The following is a 21,488-nucleotide window of genomic DNA, read 5'->3' on the forward strand; positions in this document are numbered from 1 at the left end:
TGGATTGCGGGTGTTTTGCGCAGGTTACGGTGTCTGCACTACGGCCCTGGAGGGTATTTTTTTGGCGGCGAATCCCCAAGCACACGCAAATTTGTTGTCCTAACTTTGGCCAAAGTGTGCGGCGGAGAAGCGATGTTCCAGAGCCGGGAATTCTCCGATAGAGGGGCAAGTCACGTGTGCGCGTCTCCATGGTGGGGTTCTGGGATGGGCTCTTTTGAGGTAGCGGAAAGGAGAGCTCGGCGTTTGGTAGGAAAAACAGGCACCAAGGAGTTGCAGCTTCTCGTCAGCTCGAGCCTGATATCGCCTCTCTTTCGTCTTTTGACCTTGTACTATTTCCATTTTGCTCTGCTGTCACTGGAATTGCATCATGGTATGTCTCGCCGAAGTCACACGCCGGGGGAGCTGCTATGCAGCCGTCTCTGTGCCGCCCAGCTGCTGGACTAACACTTCCATCTCCCCGCCATGACAGTCTTTCTTCCCAACCCAGATTTTCGAGGAGGGCACCACCGAGGAGAAGGGTGAGAATGCGCGTCTGGCTGCCTTCGTCGGCGCCATCGCCGTTGGCGATCTGGTGAAGAGCACGCTCGGCCCCAAGGGCATGGACAAGATCCTTCAGTCTGCGTGAGTGCCTGTCCCTTTCATGACAAATGCCCAGCGAGCCCCTCAGCCCCTAACTCGTCCCCTTCTTCCATCTAGTTCCACCGGCGATATCATGGTGACAAACGACGGTGCCACGATCCTCAAGTCAATAGCCCTCGACAACGCCGCCGCCAAGGTGCTGGTCAACATCTCCAAGGTCCAGGATGACGAAGTCGGTGACGGCACGACCTCCGTTGCCGTGCTGGCTGCCGAGCTTCTGAGAGAGGCCGAGAAGCTCGTCGACAAGAAGATCCACCCCCAGACCATCATTGAGGGTTACCGGATAGCTAGCCAGGCTGCCCTCAAGGCTCTTGAGGAATCCGCCGTTGACCACAGCAAGAGCCCCGAGGCCTTCCGAAAGGACCTCCTCGCCATCGCGCGGACGACCCTGAGCTCCAAGGTGCTCGCCCAGGACCGAGACCACTTCTCTCAGCTTGCCGTCGACGCGATCCTCCGTCTGAAGAAATCGACCGACCTCAGTCATATCCAGATTATCAAGAAGGCCGGAGGAAAGCTGAGCGACTCTTACTTGGATGAGGGCTTCATCCTGGACAAGAAGATTGGTGTCAACCAGCCCAAGAGGCTGGAGAAGGCCAAGATCCTGGTCGCAAACACGTCCATGGATACAGACAAGGTCAAGATCTTCGGAGCTCGTGTCAAGGTTGGCTCGACCGGAAAGCTGGCGGAGCTTGAGAAGGCGGAGAAGGACAAGATGAAGGCCAAGGTGGAGAAGATCAAGGCCCACGGCATCAACTGCTTCATCAACCGCCAGCTCATCTACAACTGGCCGGAGCAGCTCTTCACCGATGCCGGCATCATGTCTATCGAGCACGCCGACTTCGACGGCATTGAGCGGCTGGCGCTGGTGACGGGAGGTGAGATTGCCTCCACCTTTGACCACCCCGACCAGATCAAGCTCGGCCACTGTGACCTGATTGAGGAGGTCATCATCGGTGAGGACACGCTCATCAAGTTCTCGGGAGTTGCGGCTGGTGAGGCATGCACCATTGTGCTGCGTGGCGCGACAGAGCAGCTCCTCGACGAGGCTGAGCGAAGTCTGCACGACGCATTGGCCGTCCTGTCACAGACCGTCATTGAGCCCAGGACAACGCTCGGTGGTGGATGCGCAGAGATGGTCATGGCCAAGGCCGTCGAAGGTGCGGCCACGCGGATCGAGGGCAAGAAGCAGGTGGCCGTTTCCAGCTTTGCCATCGCGCTCCGACAGCTGCCCACCATCCTGGCCGACAACGCCGGATTGGATTCTGGCGAGCTGGTTGCCCGCCTGCGAAAGGCCATTTACGATGGCCTTACCACTTACGGTCTTGACCTAATGACTCCTGGTGGCGGCATCGCAGACATGCGAGAAGTCGGTGTGGTTGAGAGCTACAAGCTGAAGAAGGCGGTTGTGTCATCTGCCAGCGAGGCAGCAGAGGTAAGCCCATTTCCCGCCCAATTTGACTCGGTACCCTGCATGGCATGGCGCTAATTGATATCTACGACACAGCTTCTCCTGAGAGTCGACGACATCATAAGGGCGGCCCCGCGGAGACGAGAGCGCATGTGAGGGGTTGAGAGGTTGGAAAGTAAAAGCAAAAGAAGTTCAGGCGCCTGGGATGTCGACGAGTTAGAAGCTTAATATGGGATGTAGCGATACCATAGACGATGAACGTGAAATACAATGCCATGAACAAACACCTTGTAGCATTGCGTTTGATCAATCAGTCAATCATTTTATCGATTGTGATTGAGCAATCCACGGTGCTTGATCCTAGGAGCCAACCCGGCGCGGGTTTCACGTGCGGTGGCCTGCGCAGAGTCACTTCCTCCTCACATCAAAGACGGATTCACAACGCTATCTTTCTTCCTTCTACAAGCTCTCCTGCAGTTGCCAAGGACCTTGTACTCGAGATATGAACAAGATAAATATTGAATATCTTGGTATCTAATGCAGGGAGATCCCAGGGCTGATCGGTCATGTATAGTTATTCATGAGAAGAAGAAACATCAAGAGACCATCGACTGCCCACAAAGCACAGACAACGGCAAGCATGAATGCGAGACTCTCAACCGACGACGTCATCTCTATTTCTTCGTCGTCTGACTCCGATTCTGACTGCCGAATTGTGAGAGTCGTTCCATCGCCCAGTAAACGAGGCAAGAACAAAACGGCGAGATGGGAGAGCAAGCCTTCCACTGTTATCAGGTGGAAGAGAGAAGCGGCTATGACGGGACGCAGAGGCAGGGAGATGATGACTCGTCAACGCGGCAAGGCAGATGATAAAGATCGTCTTGGCACGAAGTCGACCTCAAGGGTATACAGAAAGTGGTTGACTGAGGACTCGATGGAAAGACGCAGGGATGCCGTTTGTGATGGTCGTCTCCAGGGTACGAAGCAGACGCTTCTCAGGGACGGTCACTTGTCTGTTACGGGAGAAGATGCCCAAGCGAACCACCAGCACTCTGTCGATCCGAACCTGTCAACCGCATCATTTCCGTTCTTGTCTCAAGGCTCGCAACGCAGACTGGAAGTTCGGCATCAAGGAGGAGATGATCATAGGGGTGCGCGTTCGAGGTCTTGCTCCACGGCGACTCTCGACTTTTCTCCCAGAATGCGCGCCGCTCTACTTGAAGACGATACGGATGGGGGGAGGGATAAACAGGAACTGTTCAGCATGCTCGATGGGTCATCCGATACGATCGAGTTTGATGATGCACCACGCTGTCTGGAGTGGAACTCTGGAGGAGCTGTATCGCCAAGCAACGCCTACCCTACGCCATCTCTAGAAACTATGCTGAAAGGGGAGTCGAATGCAGATGGAGCTCGATTGACAAGAAAGCGTCGATCTCGTCACAAGTCCCATGCAAATGATGATCCGTCCAGATCGACAGGCGGTTCGCGACATCGCATAAGCGCATGGGCAGCCGCTCAGAGAGATCGCCATCAGCTGCCCCCGATCAGAAGTGGTCCGATGTGGGAGTCCATCATCAACGTCGGTGCTTTCAGCGCTCTGCCAGGGCCATTGTTTACTCGGCCGAAAAGGGTGCTGCGTGAGGTTACCTATGAGGACACCATGAGAGAGAGAGCGAGGAGAAAGAGGAAGCAAGAGCTGACTATGTGATATGGCACTCTGGGTTGACATGGTAATATTATTTTGGGACGCGTTATGATAGATGGTGGTCACTGTAAGGTATTGGCATATTTAGGGTAGCAAAGACGCAGTATCCTTTTGGAGTATGGGAATAGCCTTGCGTGAAAGGCTGAATACTAGAAGGCAGTAATAAATCTCAGTCGTCAAATCACCCTAATTCTCCTTGGACCTCGCGGGCAGGAGGAGCGACTCCGTTTACATGTATCGTGTCATCTTGCTATTGCTCATGTAAGTACTAAGCTGCATCGCCTGAGGATGAAGGGGCTTCTCCTTGTTCTCGGCCATGTCCTTGTGGACCCGGCAAGGCTATTCCAGAAGACTTCCAGTAAGGGGCTGAGAACATTCCGCGATCAATTGAAGGCAATAGAACGGTAACAAGAGCACGCAGATAATAATAGAAGCAGTTAATTCGCAGCATGTCATTCAGGTGCTGTAGGGCATGCCGGAACCAAAAGAAGAACAGAAGAAACAACCACTGCTATTATTAGACAAGCGAAAGCGGGCCATGGCAATTTGGATCTTGTTTCGACAACGGGATTAGCAATGAATCCGGAGGTCCATGGCGGTTCTGTCCTCGTGGTGGCGGCTGTGAGGCTATTCCGGTTCCTGAAAGCTTGTTCGAACCACGACCCTTATGGCTCCGTCACTGTGTAGGAGATACACACCTACTTCACATGTACGTACTGCATGACTCCTGCGTGAAAGCGAATGACAAGCATCATGAGCTTGAATGCACCAGCACAAACTTGACACGCCCGGTTCGCATGGTCACATCTTGATAGCACCAGCAAGGATCAGATTGCAACCCCCCCCGAACCAGCCGAGATTGAAGCTCATCTCCACTCAGTCAGGGGGTTTGCGCATTTACACTGTGATTGTTACGTCAAACACAAGCCTATATACTGTGCGTAAATCGATGAGCGGGAGGCCCCCCGGCTGTTTTGCAGGCCTGGGATGCTTAATTGTGCGTGTGTCAGATACATTGCAGCAGTCGAGTCTTGGCTTTTCGATGCTTGAGGCGCAAAAAGAACCCTGAAGCCCTTCTTTCGAACACTTGTATCTTCTTTTTCATGTGTTCCTGAACGGGAGTAACGCAGCACAAGATAGGCTCGTAAAGCCCTCTTTGCTGCAAGGGAAAACACGCCTCGGAGAATACAAGCAGCGTCCAAATGCCCCGAGCATGGGGGGGACACACACCATCTCGGCTCGGCACTTTCTTGGGACTGTAAGGCATCTAAGGTAAGGTCAGGTCGGGCAAACAAGGTACGGAGTACTCTCTACCTCTCTACTTATCTACCTGCAGATGACAGGAGAATTCAGTCATTGATTTCTTCCATGTCCTGCCCTGAATTGCACACTGGATCCATCCGTCTGTCCAGGCCCTGGGTTCGGCCAATCTTACTAAGGCCCTGCCTGATCCAAAAGGTGATCCATGGACCGCTGCATGAGGTGATTGATAGCAGGATGGCCAGGTACCGCAACTCCCTGACTGCAACTTGTCGGCGGAGGTGCGGTTGTAGCGGCTACAAACCTGCACAGCCCGTCACCACACTATCGTAGCACTACTTACCACCCACAACGGCCAGAGACAGCGCCTGCAACGCCTGGATGCTGCTGTTACCTGGGAGAGACTGCCTCGGCCATCGCAGTACCCGATACCTGACGCCGGGGCAGCTCCCCAAGTACCGGGTACTTTAAGAGTCTCTGCACCACCTCCCTCCCTCCTTGTTTGAAGCCGTCGATTGGCGCCTCCTTGGCTCGTCACTCACTTCGATCCTCCGCAATTCTGCATCTTGTCTCGTCCGTCTCTCTTTTCTTCCCACCTTTGAGATTGCCTTGCCCCAAGTTATTACCGCACTTGTTTCTTTTTGTATCCCATCTGACCTTATCCACGCTCGTTAGAAACAAACATTCAGGCGAACAGCTTTTCAGTCGACGCTTTGCCCGGCTAACCCTTCGTTTCCCCCTCTTCTGCTTGATTGTTTTCTTGTCTTCTCACACTCATTCATTCATCCGCCCTCTTCCGTTGTTTGCCCTGCTGTCGTCACTCCTCGAATCAGTCCGAGGATACAGACGCTGTTTCAAAGCTTCAAGACATCTCTTGCGCAAACCCCCACGCCGTAAATAGCACAATCTCATCTTCTACATACGCCATTCGGCATCTCCAAGACTCCTCTGGGACAAGTCAGGGCAGCTGGTTCGCCCTGTTGATGCAGCAATGATTCGCGATCATGGCGTTGGAATTGGCATCATCAACGGTGGCTTGGAATCCGCCGCTAATCACGCCACGATCCACGGCCGCACGAGCCCGGACTCCCCTCCCGGCATGACCACGTCCAAGAGCAGCAAGTCGTCGTCCTTCCATTCGTTGACCAGCGACGATGCCAGCGTCCTCGCAGACGTCGGCCACTTCGAGGACATTGGCCTGGGCGACGAAAGCCTCACGCCCAAGGCCGCCTCCCACGCCTCTCGCCCGCCGCGAAACCTCGCCTCGGCCAAACGAGCACCGCGCCCGAAGCGCTCCTTTTCCAGCCTCAATGGCGTCTCTACGGGCTCGAACCCGCGCAGCACCAATCTCTCGACCATCTCCGACCCCCGGCCCACGACCCTCACCAAGGGATACTCGACCTCCTCTGTCCCCCAGTCGCGCCGCCACCGCAGCATCAGCCCGGCCATGGCCCTGGACCCTCGCGATGTCAATCTCCCCTCCCGCCCCCGTCGAAGCAGCTGGCAGGTGAGCCAAAACCGCAAGTCTGCCTCGGAGCTGGAGCAGGAATGCGACGACGACGATGACGACGACGACATCCCCGACGGCCTGTTCCTCGACAACGTGCCCATCTCCCCGCGCCCAGCCAGCCAGCGGCCCATTAGCAGGTCTCCCTCTGTCAAGTCCGTGTCGCCATCGCCCGACCGCCGCAAGAACCGAATCCGCAGCGTCGGCAACGGCACGCCTCCCGTTGCCCAGGCGCACGGCTCCTTGCGGTCTCCCACCTGGAAGACGGACGGCGACAGGCCGCTCCCGAGTCCCCTCAGCGGCAAGGCCCGCAGCTGGAGTGCGGCGCTGGCTGAGTTGAATGCCGATACCAAGGACCTTGTGGAAAAGCTGGAGGAGCACGCCGACGAACTGGAGCAGATCGAGGCCAAGAAACACGGCGTAGTCCCGCGGCCGAATACCTGGAATCCGAACCATACGGCAAAGGTGGACTACGACAAGAAAAAGGAGCGAGTCAAGTCGTCCTTTGCGGAGCTGCCGCCCCTGCGCCGCTCCAACATCATGATTGATCCGCTGCCGATTTCCAAGGAGAAGGAAGCCGTCCTGAGCCGCACTCGACCGTCTTGGCTGCCGCCCAAGGATCCTGCCGAGGAACGACGTCATTTGCGCGAGTATCAGAAGATGATGGCCGCCAGTGTCAAGGCGGAGGAGCGGCGGGAGGCAGCACGAAAGACCAAGGCCGAGTCCAAAGACAACAATGCGGACAAGGCCATGCACATCTGGGAGGACGACATCCTACCACGGTGGAACCAGGCTATCCGCGAAAAGGCAACAAGAGAGCTCTGGTGGAAGGGAGTGGCGCCCCGGAGTCGGCGAGTGGTATGGGCCAAGGCGATCGGTAATGAGCTCGGCCTAACGGAGGCATCCTTCAAGGCGGCTCTGACCCGATCCGAAGAGCTGGAGCAGAGAGTCAAGACGGACAGGGGCGATGCCGAGGACATGAGGCGGGTCAAGTGGTTTGAGCAGATCCGCAAAGACGTCGCCGAGAAGACGTGGAGGGAGCTTCGCATCTTTGAAGTGACTGGTCCGCTGCACCAGGGCCTGGTAGATGTGCTGAGGGCGTATGCCATGTACCGGAACGACATTGGCTACGTGTCGGGATGTAACGTGAGTTTTGGCCGTCTTCCCTCGTGAATCGTCTTTTGAACACCTCGTGCTAACAACTAAACAGACTATAGCCGCCCTTCTGCTGCTCAATCTACCAAATCCAGAATCAACCTTCATCGCCCTCGCCAACGTGCTCAACCGGCCGCTCCCCCTATCCTTCTACACCTTTGACCGCGGCGCGCAAGCATCAGCATACCACCTCGTGCTCGAATCCCTCAAGGTCAAGTCGCCTTCGCTGTATGATCACCTGACCAAGACGGTACGGGGCGTCCAGCTCGACCACTATCTCGCCACCATCTTCACCAACTTGTTCACTGCGCACCTCGCCATTGACGAAGCCGCAAGACTCTGGGATGTCTACGTCTTTGAAGGCGATACTCTCCTGGTTCGGGCGGCCGTCGCCATTCTCCTCAGCCGAGAGATGGATTTGCTGGGAAGCAAGACTGCCGATGAAGTGATGGCCGTCTTGTCCAAGACTAGCGCAGGCGCTTCGTCAACGCGAGCACTGAGCGAGGTGGGCGCCGAGGATCGATTCATGCAAAGCGTTCGGGATGCCGGAAAGCACTAAATGACTGCTTCTTTTCTTTTCCGTTCTTCTTCAGATACCAAGACAAAGCGAAGCTGTGCGCTCCTTTGTCGTCTTCTTTGGCTTTCTTCCATATTCCGTTTTGTATATCAAGACGGCGTCTTGGGGGCTCCACCGTCCCCCAGACGTATTGACGCCGCACGATATTTCTGGTCAGATAATTTCCGGTGGTAATGTATATCAAGACAATAGACATGGGGATAAGGGTTGGCTGTGTGAGGTTGGGCGTTGGTTCAGGGTTTAGCAAGTGGCATTCTGGAGCCTTGGTTGAGCAAACGCTGAGCACGTTTTTCTCTATGCGACTACATTTGACTTGTTTCCAATCTTGACGAAAACTGGCGCGAATCTACATATATGTGGTCGGAGTCTAAGTGAGCAAAGTGTTGAGTGCGTGGCATGAGTGGTACTCGATATTCTCGATGCTTGGGTTAGTAACCATTGTAAGATGGCAGTTCTGCTTGCTCATAGAAGCGGACAAAATGAATGAGCTACAAATTGCAATATCGTGCTTCTGTCGAGGCTTTGATCTTTCTTCATTCCGAGATGGTGGACATGGAACAAGTGAAACAGAATGCATGTATCAATATGTCACAAAAGTATGAATACTACATAATACCACCTTGCACAGGCAGATGATCATGACCATGCAAATGAATGCATCTTATGCTTGATGTGATGAAACTGGTGAGGTGAGGTTGACCGCATCAGTCACGTGTCGGGCAGGGATGGCCAATTTTTACGTCAACGCTCCGTCAACCGCCAGGAATCAGCGTCACGACCGCCAAACCGGACAAAAATAGCCCAACACCCTTGACTTGGGCAGCCTCTTACACTTCCCAAGGCATCTTCGACTTACACCCGGGCTACAGCGACTACGGCGGACACGGCATCCATTACCGACAGCAAAAGGAACCCGCCAATGCCGTCGGGCTACAAGCATGGCGACACCCCGGCCAAGGCCATGGTGCGCGGCACAATCTCCTACCTCGAGTCGCAGGGCCTGCCGGTGAACAAGTCGGCCATCTTCCGGCACTTTGACCTGTCGCGCTCGCAGGGCTACGCGGCGCTCAGTGCGTCGCCGGTGCCGAAGCGAGACGACCCGGAATGGGGCGAGACGCGCGGGCGGCCCAGCAAGATTGCCGACGCGGAGGTGGCCAAGATGGAGCAGATCCTGTGGGATCCCAAGTACGAGGACGTCAGCCTCAACTGGAGCGGGCTCGCGGAGGAGGCCGGGCTCGAGGTCAAGTGCAACCGGAGGACGCTGCATCGGGCAATGGGCACGCTGTCGTACCGGCGGTGCCTGGTCTGTGGGCGGACGAACACGCTCAAGCGGCATCGCGAGAAGCGCAGCGACTTTGCACGCAAGGCCCTGCAGGCGTATCCCCTCAAGGAGGACTGGCGGCGCGTGCGGTTCAGCGGCGAGCTGCACTTTGCCTTTGGGCTCGACGGCAGGATGCGCCTGACGCCGAGGGCGGGCGAGAGGCTATGCAGCACATGCGAGCAGGAGCCTGCCAACGGGTGGCCGCGCGATATCAGGAGGCTGCATGCCTGGGCTGCAGTGGGCTACGGCTTCAAGAGCGAGCTGGTCTTTTACGACAGCTCGACGAGTCCCAAGGGTACCGGTGCCATGTCGATGCCGGATTACTGCGACAAGGTGCTCGAAAAGGTGGTGAAGCCGTGGCTCACGGCGTCGGGCCCCATGGCGTTTGTGCTGGAAGAGGACGCGGACGTGTTTGCCCACGGGAGCGCGAGCAAGGTCAACCTCGCCCAGCAGTGGAAGGACATGCACGGCTTGAGGTGCTCGTTTAGCTGTGGCGAGAGCCCGGACCTGAGCCCACTGGATTCGCTGTGGCCGCCGAACAAGCAGTGGACTTCGGAGCTGCTGAAGGAAAAGGACAAGGACAAGGACAAGGAGAGGGGGTGGGAGGATGAGACGCTGAAGAAGGCGGCGAGGGAGGCGTGGGCGGGGTTGAGCCAGGAGAGGGTGAACATGTGGGTTGATGCGATGCCGCAGCGGCTGCAGCTTGTTGTCGAGATGGACGGGAGGATGGTGCCGTGGTGATGGAACTGGTGACTTGGAGCTTTGGGGACATGCATTGGCTTGCGTTGCTTGTTTGTTTGCTCGTTTGGCTGTTTTGCTTGACGTTGAAGTACTGTATGGCATGGTGTACGGAAACAGATGAACGGTAGATTATGAGATGGGCATGTTGTTTGTTGATGAGAACATGATTTACGGCTGCTAAGAATTACTTATTTGCTTCATGTCTCGACTTCGTGTCGAGGATGCGGAGGAGTTCGCATAAAGTCTGTGTATACTTGAGTTGACCGTGTGATTACTTGTTCTTTGTCGAAGTAGGTAGGTAGTAGGTAGGTATGATGAGTAAGATGCTTGTCGGTGGTGAACTGACATCTTCAAATCTAGTCTCTAACTACCTACCTACCAAGTGTTAGCTGAGGCTACAGACAAGTAGCGGCGGCTCTCGGTATATGCTTTTGTTCCCTACCTAAGTAGGGAGAACGATTCTCCTGAAGAGATATGTGATGGCAGCTACAGTCATCTTGAATCCTATCAATTGGATGGACATGGCAGTTCAGCGTCATCTCGAGTTGAATCAATTGGACAGATCTCCCAGCTCCAGTGTCATCTTTAATGCTGTCAATTGGGTAGACACGTTCAAAGGGAATGTCACTTCTTATCACCTTCTCTTCTCGGCAATCTCTCGTGAGACTCCGGTACGTGTGTTGGGCGGCAGGGCAATGTACGATGTAGCATCCAGGAGCCCAATTGGGTACAAATCGATGCATCCTCTCTTACAGGTAGTTGATGTTCGTTCATGTATGAGGATCGGATGCATTCTTACTTGCAGAATATCGCTTACTTCCAAGTTGTTGTACATGCTGTGTGATGCTGCACATGCTGCACCGTCTGCACGAATCAGCGGTTCGCAGGGGATCAGGAAGAACCGGACACAATCAGCACACAGGGACATGAGTTTACGTGATCTTCACCACACTTCAATCAATGGGCATTTGTCTGTAGATGCGTTGGCGAGGCAGTCACATATGGTATTACAGTGTTTCAACACAGTCCTCATACATGTATACTGTGTCTTTATCAATCGGAAAAGCCCACCAATGAGAATTGCCGCAATTACTAAGCCGTCACACCCTCTCCGTAGAAGAAAGAAAAAAAAAAAAAAGCACGTGGGTTTTTCAGGTTGCGGCGAATCGGCGGCTGCGGTGCGGCCCCCCCCCAGATCGACGAGGCCGCCGCCAAGGGATGGGACACACAAGGAGAGCAAGGCAGGAAGGAGGAGACCCTTGCCGGGACCCTCTCAACAAAATTCCCAACAGATGTGGGGGGGGCAGAGGGAGACGAGATGTGGTTGCAGTACTTTGGGCTTGTACATACATTTGTACTTGATGCAGTGTTTCGTCTCGTACGAATGATGATGATGCTGTCTGTATGTTGGATGAGAGGAATTGATCCAAGACATGCTGATTGCGAGACAGCTGAGATGATGTTCAAGATAGTTGGAGGGGCTCAGAACGTCAATGGCGGATGGGAGACTTCCGAGGGGCGAGAATTGTCGAGATTTACTCCTGGAAGATTGGATACGATAACGGTACGGTGGTGGCTCTGCCTCGCCACCGTATGCATCTCCATTGAATAGACAGTTTGACGAGATAATACAGCGAGAATGAGCAGCTCGCCCAAATGGACCTACCAATCGTCTGTGATTTCCAATTTGTTGGCCTACATGATCTGATATCATTGCATGACACGGCACGGCTGTGGAAGATGCCGGAGCGGACCAGGGGAGAACAGACCAAGAATGAGGAGAGCCTTGGTCGATGGATGGAGAATGATGGAGAGACGGAGGTGGAGGAGGAAGGAGGAAACATTCACATGTCCCGAGGCTCAAGCTTGTCTTTCTCACTATCAGTTCGCTTGGATGGGAGTGGGAAGAGAGAGCAAGAAATTGGCGCTGCGTTTAACCGATTTGCGTAAAGATTGGTGGTTTGGGCCGGGTGATTGGATGCTGTTTGACGGTGATGCGATGCAAGGCACTGGACGCCAGCTGGGCAATGTGCAGTACGCAGTATGGGCAAGCTGGGATCGGGCAGGGAGAAAAGTCCCAAAGGCCACTCTCCTGAAGCACTCAGCCTGTGTCTGGATGACGAGCCCCCCAGAGCATCGAGCCTGGTAAGAGCACCCAATTCGCCCTTTCACCACACCATCAAAGTAAGACTCGGCTTCACATGTCGAGCCGCCTCCCTACGTACCTTACCTACAGCACAGTACCTAGTATAAGCAGGCAAACTCTGCGTCGTAGGATTTGCGGGAGAGAACCTGCTCACGGTTTGCCAGCCCCGGCTTGCTCGAGAACGATTCGCCTATCTCGAAATCTTTTTTAGGCTCCTTCAGCCCAGCCACCCCCGTCACGGTCGCCCGCTTTGTTCCCCCCTCATGCAGGGTTTTCCCTCTTCCTGCAGGCTCGGGGCTACGTGGTCGTTTGGGGGGGGGAGTGTTTCAATGCTACGGTATCTTGTAGCGGTACTTGCCTAGCTGCGTGGACGGGTGGTCATAATCGACATGTTCATGGCATTTTCCCATTAGGCTGTGATGCACTCCATAGTACGGCTGCAGAATGTCAATGCAGTCCCAACGATGAGAGATGATATGTTAGAACAGTTGATCGTTTTGAGGGCAGAAACTGACACGATTTTTAGTCAGCTTGGGGCGCCATTCTGCAGCCGCGTATCGGAGATGGCGCATCTTTGCCCTTTCAATTGTTCTCTTTTTTTCGCCTTTTCATGTGACGGCAACGGCGGCGCCGCCTGTTGACTCTGCGTACGCAGGAATGATGTCTGAAGGAGATCACTTGGGAGGTTGCATCACGCCTCAACGGTCATGCGAAGAAACCAGCCAGTGACTTGTGTATAGTAGTCTGTGTCTAGCAATTGCTGAGCCGAGTGCCAGCTGTTCTGGCCATCAACCTGGAACTTGAAGCTGGCCCCCCCTGTTCACATGGTCGGGGTACATCGAGTACTTGGTGCCTTGTACCTTGTACCGCCCCGCCAAGGGCAATCCAGGGTCCGATTTAATCGCTCGGACCCAGATCTGGCGTCAAGCTTGCCTCCTATTGGCAGATTCTTTTCGTCGACTTTCGTTCCAAGGGGCATCCAGAAGGAATCGTGAAACGACAAAGTGCTTTGTCCTTATTCGAATTCACAGCAAATCCGGTCAATTGGACAGCGAAAGGCAGAAAACCAAGCCAAGGTCGGAGAGAGTAAGAATTGAACTGAAAAGAAAGTATTACTAGTCGATGCACTCAGAGCATGGTGTAGCACGCACTCGGTACCTGTCATGTTGCTCAGGCTGAGCCCAAACGCCCCACGCCGCTCTTCGCTGTTTTTTTTTTTTTTTTGCGACTTTTGTCCGCCCCAACAAATTTTCATGTCCCGTACGAGAACGAGCCACCAGCCAGCAAACTGGGCTCCAGCTGCCGTTCTGCACCTGCCACTGCGTCTGCCGCTGCATGTGCATGTACCGTGTACCAAGTGGTTGTACCAAGTTCCCGAGCCACAGCCGGTGGGCGGGAGGCGAGACAAGCAAGTCACTCTGGTAGGGGATTCTGCCCGGATCGGCCTCGCCTGGGCGTGGATTTGGGCTGAGCCATGACTTGTTGCTAACAGCTCGGGCTGGCTTTTTTGCCTGGTTTTCGATTTTTTCTGGCGTTGCTCGGTCTGGTCCGTCAGGCGGTTTTGCCTCTGTTGCCCCCCCCTTTCGCCTGTGTCTCTGCCCATCCCAATCAGACTCTCCTCCTGACCATCACCTCCTCTTTTCCCTGTCCTCCTCCTCCTTCTCACACGCCCCCCCCCTCCCAGGACAGACAAAACCAGGCCACTCCCCGTCCGGCTCGTCTTTCTCCTTCCTCTTCCCCAGGAGGCCCGTTCACCAGCCGGCTATCTTATCTGATAGTAATAGTAGCGAGCTGTGCTCTCTTCATCTCTTCCGTTTTTTCTTCTTCTTCATCTCTTTCGTCTTCATCTTCCCCGTCCACCACTGGGAATAATAGCCTCGAGTCTTCTCTGAGAGACAGACCGTGAGCATCTCCAACAGATAGCATCGCCATGGCTTCTACCGCGGTGCATCAGCCTGAAAAGGCTCCCCTCCTGCGCCATGTGACGGACTCGACCGAGTCGTCTGCCGCCGTCACCCCCCTGGACTCTCCCCGACCCTCGGCTTCGTCGACCTCGCTGTCGTCCATGTCGTCGGTTGATGTGAACGGCGTTGACGCCAAGGAGGCCGAGTTCGGCCGCCTTGTCGACACGTACGGCAACGAGTTCAAGGTGCCCGACTTCACCATCAAGGACATCCGCGACGCCATCCCCAAGCACTGCTTCCAGCGCTCCGCCCTCAAGGGCTACTACTACATCCTCCGCGACATCGTCTGCCTGGCCACGACCTTCTATGTCTTCCACAACTACGTGACCCCCGAGACGGTGCCGTCGACGCCCGCCCGCGGCGCTCTCTGGGCCGTCTACACCATCCTGCAGGGCCTCTTCGGCACCGGCCTCTGGGTCATTGCCCACGAGTGCGGCCACGGCGCCTTCTCCGACTCTCGCCTGATCAACGACATGACGGGCTGGGTGCTGCACTCGGCGCTGCTGGTGCCCTACTTCAGCTGGCAGATCTCGCACCGCAAGCACCACGCGGCCACGGGCAACATGGAGCGTGACATGGTCTTCATCCCGCGCACCCGCGAGCAGCACGCCTCGCGCATCGGCAAGATGGTGCACGAGCTGTCGGAGCTGACCGAGGAGACGCCCGCGTACACGCTCCTGATGCTGGTCATGCAGCAGCTGGTCGGCTGGCCCAACTACCTGCTCACCAACATCACCGGCCACAACCACCACGAGCGCCAGCGCGAGGGCCGCGGCAAGGGCAAGCACAACGGCCTCGGCGGCGGCGTCAACCACTTCGACCCCAGCAGCCCGCTGTACGAGGCCAAGGACGCCAAGCTCATCGTCCTGAGCGACATTGGCCTGCTGCTCGCCTTTGGCACCCTCTACTACCTCGGCAACACCTTTGGCTGGTACAACATGGCCGTCTGGTACTTTATCCCGTACCTCTGGGTCAACCACTGGCTCGGTAAGTTCTTCATCCATGCTTCGTCGTGTGTCTGACGCAAAGTGACGCACAAGACTTGTGTTCCTCCCTGCTGACCGTGTCTCTCCTCCTGTCTCAGTTGCCATCACCTTCCTCCAGCACACGGACCCCTCGCTGCCTCACTACACCGCCGAGGAGTGGAACTTTGTGCGAGGCGCCGCCGCCACCATTGACCGCGAGATGGGCTTCATCGGCCGCCACCTGCTGCACGGCATCATCGAGACGCACGTCCTGCACCACTACGTGGCCACCATCCCCTTTTACAACGCCGACGAGGCCACCGAGGCCATCAAGCCCGTCATGGGCCAGCACTACCGCGCCGACGTCAAGGACGGTGCCGTCGGCTTCATCCGCGCCCTGTGGCGAAGCGCCCGCATGTGCCACTGGGTCGAGCCCAGCGCCGAGGCCAAGGGCCACGGCAAGGGCGTCTTGTTCTTCCGCAACCGCAACGGCCTGGGCACCAAGCCCATGGTTCTGCCCAAGCCTGAGTAAAGAAAGCTGGGTACCGGGAAAATAGAGAGAATTGTTTTAGAATCTTGTCATTTTGTCTTGCGTATGAGTGGTCATTTGCCAAAAGATGTTTCATTCTTTTTTTCTTAGCCCGATGGGATCGCGTATCGCGAAGTAGACTTCGTTGCGCTGGTCGTCATTTCGGCAGTGTCTTGGAGACGTTGTCCAGTCAGAAAAGAGAAGAGACCTAGAGCTAGATGCATGATACCAATAGAAACGATCTAGAAGACCGAGGCTGTGTTGTGTGTTGCTGCGTGATGCTCGTTGTCGTCGTCATGTGTCTTGATGTTGACGAAGGACTTGGACCACATAAGGTAGACATCGATGACGATGGATGTCTTATATGAAATGTCAAGGTAAGACACGCGAGCATCAGCTCACGATGCGGGGGATGATGGTGCTTTTTAGGAGGGAGTATAGAGACCCCACACACGGCTCTTATGTACGCGCCGGGTCCCGGTCATGCCGGCGATTTTTACGTGTTGTTGGATTGGTGATGTGGCTGTGTCTGATTTGACATGGGGGTCGTCGATCGCGATCGATGACTGTGCATGTTGCTGGCTATGGTAGTAGTAATATGTCTATTGGTAGGGTCAGTTTGAATGATCCTAGGCAAGTGCTGTTGATCTGTGGCATTGAGGTGATTGTGACTTTGATAGCTGAGGTTGGACAATGGATGGGTTGACGCTTGTGGCGGATTTTGTGTTGATATAAGCTTATTGTGGTTTGAAGCTGGCGATGTCTGAGGAATGCGGCTCGCGATGGGGCCGCTCTCGCAGAAAAAGTCTATTCTACGATAAGCCACAATGTGATGTAAGTTGACTGATCCTGTCTACCTTACTAGTCATTGTAATGCTTCGACTCCATGTGATGTCAACCAGTGCGTTTCGCTCACTGACTCTTCCTCTTGACCCTCCCAACAACAACCACACCCTTGAGCACCCTCGTGCGATCAAACCACTCGTACACCCTCCCCACCAAGGCATACGCCGTCAACGAGATGCCATACGGTCTCAGCACGGCATCTTGCTTCCGCAAGTGGCTTGCCAGCCCGCCAAACACATGGTCGGAGACGTCCCGAATCTCAACCTGCTCTCTATCGTAGCCACACTCAACCAGCTGTTCTCGATACTCGCGTTCCGTCAAAAACGTCCGCCAGGGACAGAGTAAGACGAAGCCCAGGATCCTGACGGCCAGAGTTTGCCAAAATGACGCAGAGTCGCTGAGGATGAGGTCGAACGCCATGACGTTGGCGTGCAGGGTCCGCGCCGCGAGGGTGAAGATTGGCTTGCGGGAGGGGGAGAAGTGGTAGAGGCAGTCGAGGCCCATGAGCCAGCGCTCGGAAAAGGATGCGTCTGCGAGGGAGGTGACGGAGGAGAGGACGGCCGGGGGCCAGGACGTGGGTTGGGCGGCGTCTGCTTGGTAGAGTTGGAAGGCGGAGGCTTTGGGGAGGTTGAGTGAGGTTGTTGATGATGATGATGAGGATGATGGGGGGTCTTGAGTTGAGTGGGATAGAGCGGCGTCGAGCCTTTGTTGTGCTTCTTGGAGCTGCGTTGCGTTGAGAGTTAGTCCTACGTAGCGGAATTGAGGTCGTCTTGAAGCATTGATGATTTCGGCCAGGGCAACGGTCTGGTCGCCGCACCCAAAGCCAACGTCTAGAACAGCGACGGATGGGGATGATGATGCTGATGATGAATCGGAGAGGATGCCAGCCGCTTGTAAGAGCTGCCGGAGCATGTTTCGCGCGGCCTCGTCAAAGTGCTGAATTGCGGTGCCGTCATCTCGGGTCCTAGTGATGTATTAGTGGCTGGATAATGTGATGCCGTGTGAAGTAGAGGAGGAGGAGGGGTTGAACTACCAATAGCCCAGGTTCATCCACATGGAAGGGAAGGGTGTCCTGATGTTGAGCTTCCAGTGGCCGAGGCCGTAGATGTCGCCGGAGCGGGTGAGAGACACGGCGGCGATGGCGAGGAGCAGGAGGATGGTGAGGCATCCTGCGACGAACCCGAGGAAGAAGCTGCTGAGCGATGGCAGCGGCATTGCATACACTGGATGGTTGCTGGCCTATAAGATGTTTGGTGGTTGGTTGACAAATGAGGTTGAAGGTGGTGAAGCAAGCAGTGCTGCGATAGTGATTTTGTCAGCGGGGCAGACTGGATGCAAATGCACGAAAGACAAATAGTGTCCTTGGCGTTGTATTACGGAATGCTATGTGATCAGATCTCATATCTCACGACAACATCGAATACCCAGGTAGATCTAAGGACTCGGATTTAGATTTTAGACTTTGATGTCTTCTAGCCTTTGCATGTCATTGTCCGTCACTTCTAACTGTCATCCGTGTCCCCGGCCACTAGACGCTAGAGTCAAGCCACCCGCTGATGAGCATGACTGCATCAGATACCTAGCACAGTACCAGAGGCAGTATTGCATGTAATACCCTTTTCCATCTTCTCCATCGTCAAACAGCACCCGTCTCACTCTGTCATCTCCTCTAGACCCTGCGACTGTTAAAGAAGCATATACAGTGGATTGACACGTGCTAAATGCCCGCCTTTGACAGCTCATAGTGTCAATGAAAATGCAGGAAATAGAGCTGAAGAGATACGGAGCAATACAGCTGCCCTGTGCGGTCGGCCGGAGAGTCTCAAATCGCCCTGGCCGGTCCAATCAGAAGGGGCGATTGAGCAGCTTTTGTTGGGCCCCCGTCATGCGGTCGATTCCAAGTTTCTGATTCTCATGTGAATTCGTGAGACACACATTTCATCGTCGGATGATGCTTTGAAGACGCCGGGTAACACGGTGCACTCTTTCAAGGCTTGTCTCGGAAGCAAAAGGGGGATACGAGCAGGTTCACCTATAAAGGAGCGCTCATGCATACGAGGCGGACGAGCTGAACTAGCTATCCGTTCGTTCATCGCCGTTTCCTGGACCACCCAAGTAGCCTCTCGTGCTGCACTTTCGAACGAACAAACAGTGTGACGAGATGCCGTCTCGACAGGGCAAAGCGGCGGATGGCGAGCGCAAGACGCGGGTCGCCATCATCGGCACTGGACTGGCCGGGCTGACGACGGCGTATCTGCTGCATCGCGACTCGCAGAAGCGCTACGACGTGACGCTGTTTGAGCAGGTCAGCATCGATCCATGATCCGCGATGGATACTCACAGTGAAGGTGTCATTCTGTTAACATCCACACCCAAGGCCCCCAAGTTCTCCCTCGATGCCGCGTCAATCACCATCAAAAACACCAAGACCGGCACCGCCGAGCGCATCGACATCCCGCCGCGCAGCTTCTGCCGCGGCTACTACGCCAACCTGTGCCGCATGTACGACCACCTCGGCGTGCCCTTTCAGCACATCCAGCTCATCTGGGTCTTTGCCCGCATCTCCGCCGCTGCCCAGACGCAGGTGCCCAGTCCGGAGGACGTCCAGACGATGCCCGGGAGCTACTTTATCTATGGCAAAAGGCTGCACGAGATGCTGCTGATATCGCCTCACTTTTGGCGCGGGTCGGTGCAGACAATTTTGCAGACGCTGTATCTGGCCATTTGCCACATCTGGTTCTTTGCCGCCTGTTTTCTGTTTGCGCCCCGGATGATCAAGGCCGAGACGTATCTGGACGTCAAGTCGGCGGCCAAGGGGAAGAGTAGCAGCGCCAGCAGCTGCGAGTCGTTTCGGCAGTATCTCGATCGCATCCGGCTGCCGCAGACGTACGCGCTGTACTATCTGCTGCCCGTGCTGAGCATCATCTGCAGCTGCTCGCACGCCGAGATGCTGGATTTCCCGGCGAGCGACGTGACGGAGTTTGTCAAGGGCTCGTTTCTGCGCAAAACGTATGTGGCTCGCGGCGGCATCAACCGCGTCCAGGCGACGCTGGCGGCGGGGATCGAAGACGTGCGGCTGGAGACTCGCGTGACAAAGGTAGACAGAGTTGATGAGGGTGTTCTGATTCGCTCTCAGAGCGTCAACGGCGATGCTGCTGCTGCTGCTGCTGCTGCTGCTGCTGCTGCTTCTTCCGAGGAGGTGTTTGACCGCGTCGTGCTCGCCGTGTCGCCCAACGTCGCCGCCGCCATCTTCAACCCTTCCAAGCCCCTCTTGAGCGTCATTCCCACGGTCCCCGTCACAAGCACCGTCGTGGCTCCTCTCGCATCAGGACTGTCCGTCGTGCCCGAAAAGACCCACGTCCCGTCCGGGGAGTGCTCGTACCGCCGTGGAGACGCCCAGGTCATGGCCTTTAGGACGACCTTTTCCGAGAGCGTCGTTCAGACGGAGACGCTGCACTACTTGTCGGATGGGCTGGTTGTGCGGACGAGTCCCGTGGGTGATGCGCCAGAGTTGAAGGGGACGCTGGACACGGCGAGGTTTACGCGGACGTTGCGGACTACGGAGAGCAGGTCTGCCGTGCAGAAACTCTTGGCCCCGACAAAGGATTCGGACGGTGAGGGTCTGTGGACGAATGGGAAGGACGATGTGTGGGTCGTGGGATCATGGTGCTGGGATGGGATGGTGTTGCTGGAGGGGTGTGTGGTCTCGGCGATGAGGGTGGCGAGAGACTTGGGGGTTGAAGTTCCGTGGGAGCGGTAGGGTTGTGTTTCTGGGGTTGTACGAGATGATTGTATATGAAAGGATATCTCTGTATGTTGGTTATTTCTTGGGGTGTTGGGGGGTTGTAGACTTGATTGAAGCAAGCAGGTTCAAGCAATTTTTTTGATCATTCAGCATGCTGTAAGCTAGGTAGATATCGGTTTGATAGAAGATTTGAAGGATGACGAGAGTCGATGATAGCGAGCGAGTCAAAGCCACATTGCGGCTGTGTAATGGCAACTCCAACTGTACGGCTTACTTATGATTGCGACTATGAGCATACTTCACCTTGATATCACGTTGTTCCCCTTCCAGCAACCCTCGTGAAGCGCCGTGTTCACCAACAGCTAAATCAAGGAGGTTGAAGTTTCTTGAAGGATTTAAGCTCGCTGCTAGTTGATCCTGCTGTAGTAGCTTTACAGGCACCTATCCATACCTAGGTACCTATTACTGTAGAGGTAAATACTTTAACGCTTCCCGTCACCAAACATCTCAACTGGGGTCTGAGTAGCATGCGAAGGACAGTTTCAGCTTCAATTGACTTTCGGCGACTCGGGTACAACCACCAAAGGGGCTATATGCTTCGTTTTCTCATTCATCTCTAGAGGCAGAGTTTTGATGCGCCCTATGTAGCTGCATCTTTAGCCGGCACATTACCGACGATGCCTTCTCAAGAGAGCGCACAACCAAACTTGCAATTGAACCGTGACACAATCTCCTCAGCACAACATCCAAGTACACACAATCTTACTCATCCTCCATGGCAGAAGCATACCTACCTTACCTACAATGCCCCAAAAGATAAGAGCAGCAAATCCGATCCAGTGGCGTCTTGCTTCTCATCCTTCATCTCAGGCACAGCCCCCCCCTCCGCTCCATTGTTCCCAATCCAACCGGCAATGGCTGATTGGGGAAAAACGTCCGCAGCATGGTAGCGTTTTGCTGAAAAACGCAAGTATGAC

General features: G+C 55.2%; 7 protein-coding genes across 7 annotated transcripts; 6 read left to right on the plus strand and 1 right to left on the minus strand.

Annotated features, from left to right (window-relative positions):
• Positions 1 to 367: 367 nt before the first annotated feature.
• TRIREDRAFT_2508 (uncharacterized protein) lies at positions 368 to 2,203 on the plus strand (the record flags this gene model as incomplete). Its single annotated transcript, XM_006962414.1, has 4 exons — positions 368 to 370; positions 470 to 621; positions 697 to 2,071; positions 2,144 to 2,203. The coding sequence occupies 4 exons, from the start codon at positions 368 to 370 to the stop codon at positions 2,201 to 2,203; spliced, it is 1,590 nt and encodes a 529-aa protein (XP_006962476.1).
• Positions 2,204 to 2,341: 138 nt separating this feature from the next.
• On the plus strand, positions 2,342 to 3,758 carry TRIREDRAFT_104089 (Hypothetical protein; the record flags this gene model as incomplete). Its single annotated transcript, XM_006962538.1, has 2 exons — positions 2,342 to 2,538; positions 2,622 to 3,758. Coding segments are annotated over 2 exons (1,332 nt in total), but the record flags the coding sequence as incomplete, so codon positions are not given.
• Positions 3,759 to 5,633: 1,875 nt separating this feature from the next.
• Positions 5,634 to 8,516, plus strand: TRIREDRAFT_75146 (uncharacterized protein). Its single transcript, XM_006962539.1, has 2 exons — positions 5,634 to 7,668; positions 7,733 to 8,516. The coding sequence occupies exons 1-2, from the start codon at positions 6,007 to 6,009 to the stop codon at positions 8,234 to 8,236; spliced, it is 2,166 nt and encodes a 721-aa protein (XP_006962601.1). The 5' UTR covers positions 5,634 to 6,006; the 3' UTR covers positions 8,237 to 8,516.
• A 657-nt stretch (positions 8,517 to 9,173) lies between these two features.
• Positions 9,174 to 10,497, plus strand: TRIREDRAFT_120318 (uncharacterized protein; the record flags this gene model as incomplete). Its single annotated transcript, XM_006962540.1, has 1 exon — positions 9,174 to 10,497. The coding sequence occupies one exon, from the start codon at positions 9,174 to 9,176 to the stop codon at positions 10,314 to 10,316; it is 1,143 nt and encodes a 380-aa protein (XP_006962602.1). The 3' UTR covers positions 10,317 to 10,497.
• A 3,715-nt stretch (positions 10,498 to 14,212) lies between these two features.
• On the plus strand, positions 14,213 to 16,164 carry TRIREDRAFT_45250 (uncharacterized protein). The gene is made up of 2 exons (XM_006962491.1): positions 14,213 to 15,413; positions 15,511 to 16,164. The coding sequence occupies exons 1-2, from the start codon at positions 14,393 to 14,395 to the stop codon at positions 15,921 to 15,923; spliced, it is 1,434 nt and encodes a 477-aa protein (XP_006962553.1). The 5' UTR covers positions 14,213 to 14,392; the 3' UTR covers positions 15,924 to 16,164.
• Positions 16,165 to 16,633: 469 nt separating this feature from the next.
• TRIREDRAFT_120320 (uncharacterized protein) lies at positions 16,634 to 17,997 on the minus strand. Its single transcript, XM_006962766.1, has 3 exons — positions 17,800 to 17,997; positions 16,852 to 17,730; positions 16,634 to 16,754 (listed from the first exon to the last, which is right to left on the minus strand). The coding sequence occupies exons 1-3, from the start codon at positions 17,979 to 17,981 to the stop codon at positions 16,733 to 16,735; spliced, it is 1,083 nt and encodes a 360-aa protein (XP_006962828.1). The 5' UTR covers positions 17,982 to 17,997; the 3' UTR covers positions 16,634 to 16,732.
• Positions 17,998 to 18,793: 796 nt separating this feature from the next.
• On the plus strand, positions 18,794 to 20,648 carry TRIREDRAFT_75152 (uncharacterized protein). Its single transcript, XM_006962541.1, has 2 exons — positions 18,794 to 19,071; positions 19,144 to 20,648. The coding sequence occupies exons 1-2, from the start codon at positions 18,928 to 18,930 to the stop codon at positions 20,524 to 20,526; spliced, it is 1,527 nt and encodes a 508-aa protein (XP_006962603.1). The 5' UTR covers positions 18,794 to 18,927; the 3' UTR covers positions 20,527 to 20,648.
• The last annotated feature ends 840 nt before the right edge of the window (positions 20,649 to 21,488 follow it).

This window comes from Trichoderma reesei, assembly GCF_000167675.1.
Source record: "Trichoderma reesei QM6a unplaced genomic scaffold TRIREscaffold_3, whole genome shotgun sequence".
Taxonomy (NCBI): Eukaryota; Fungi; Ascomycota; class Sordariomycetes; order Hypocreales; family Hypocreaceae; genus Trichoderma; species Trichoderma reesei.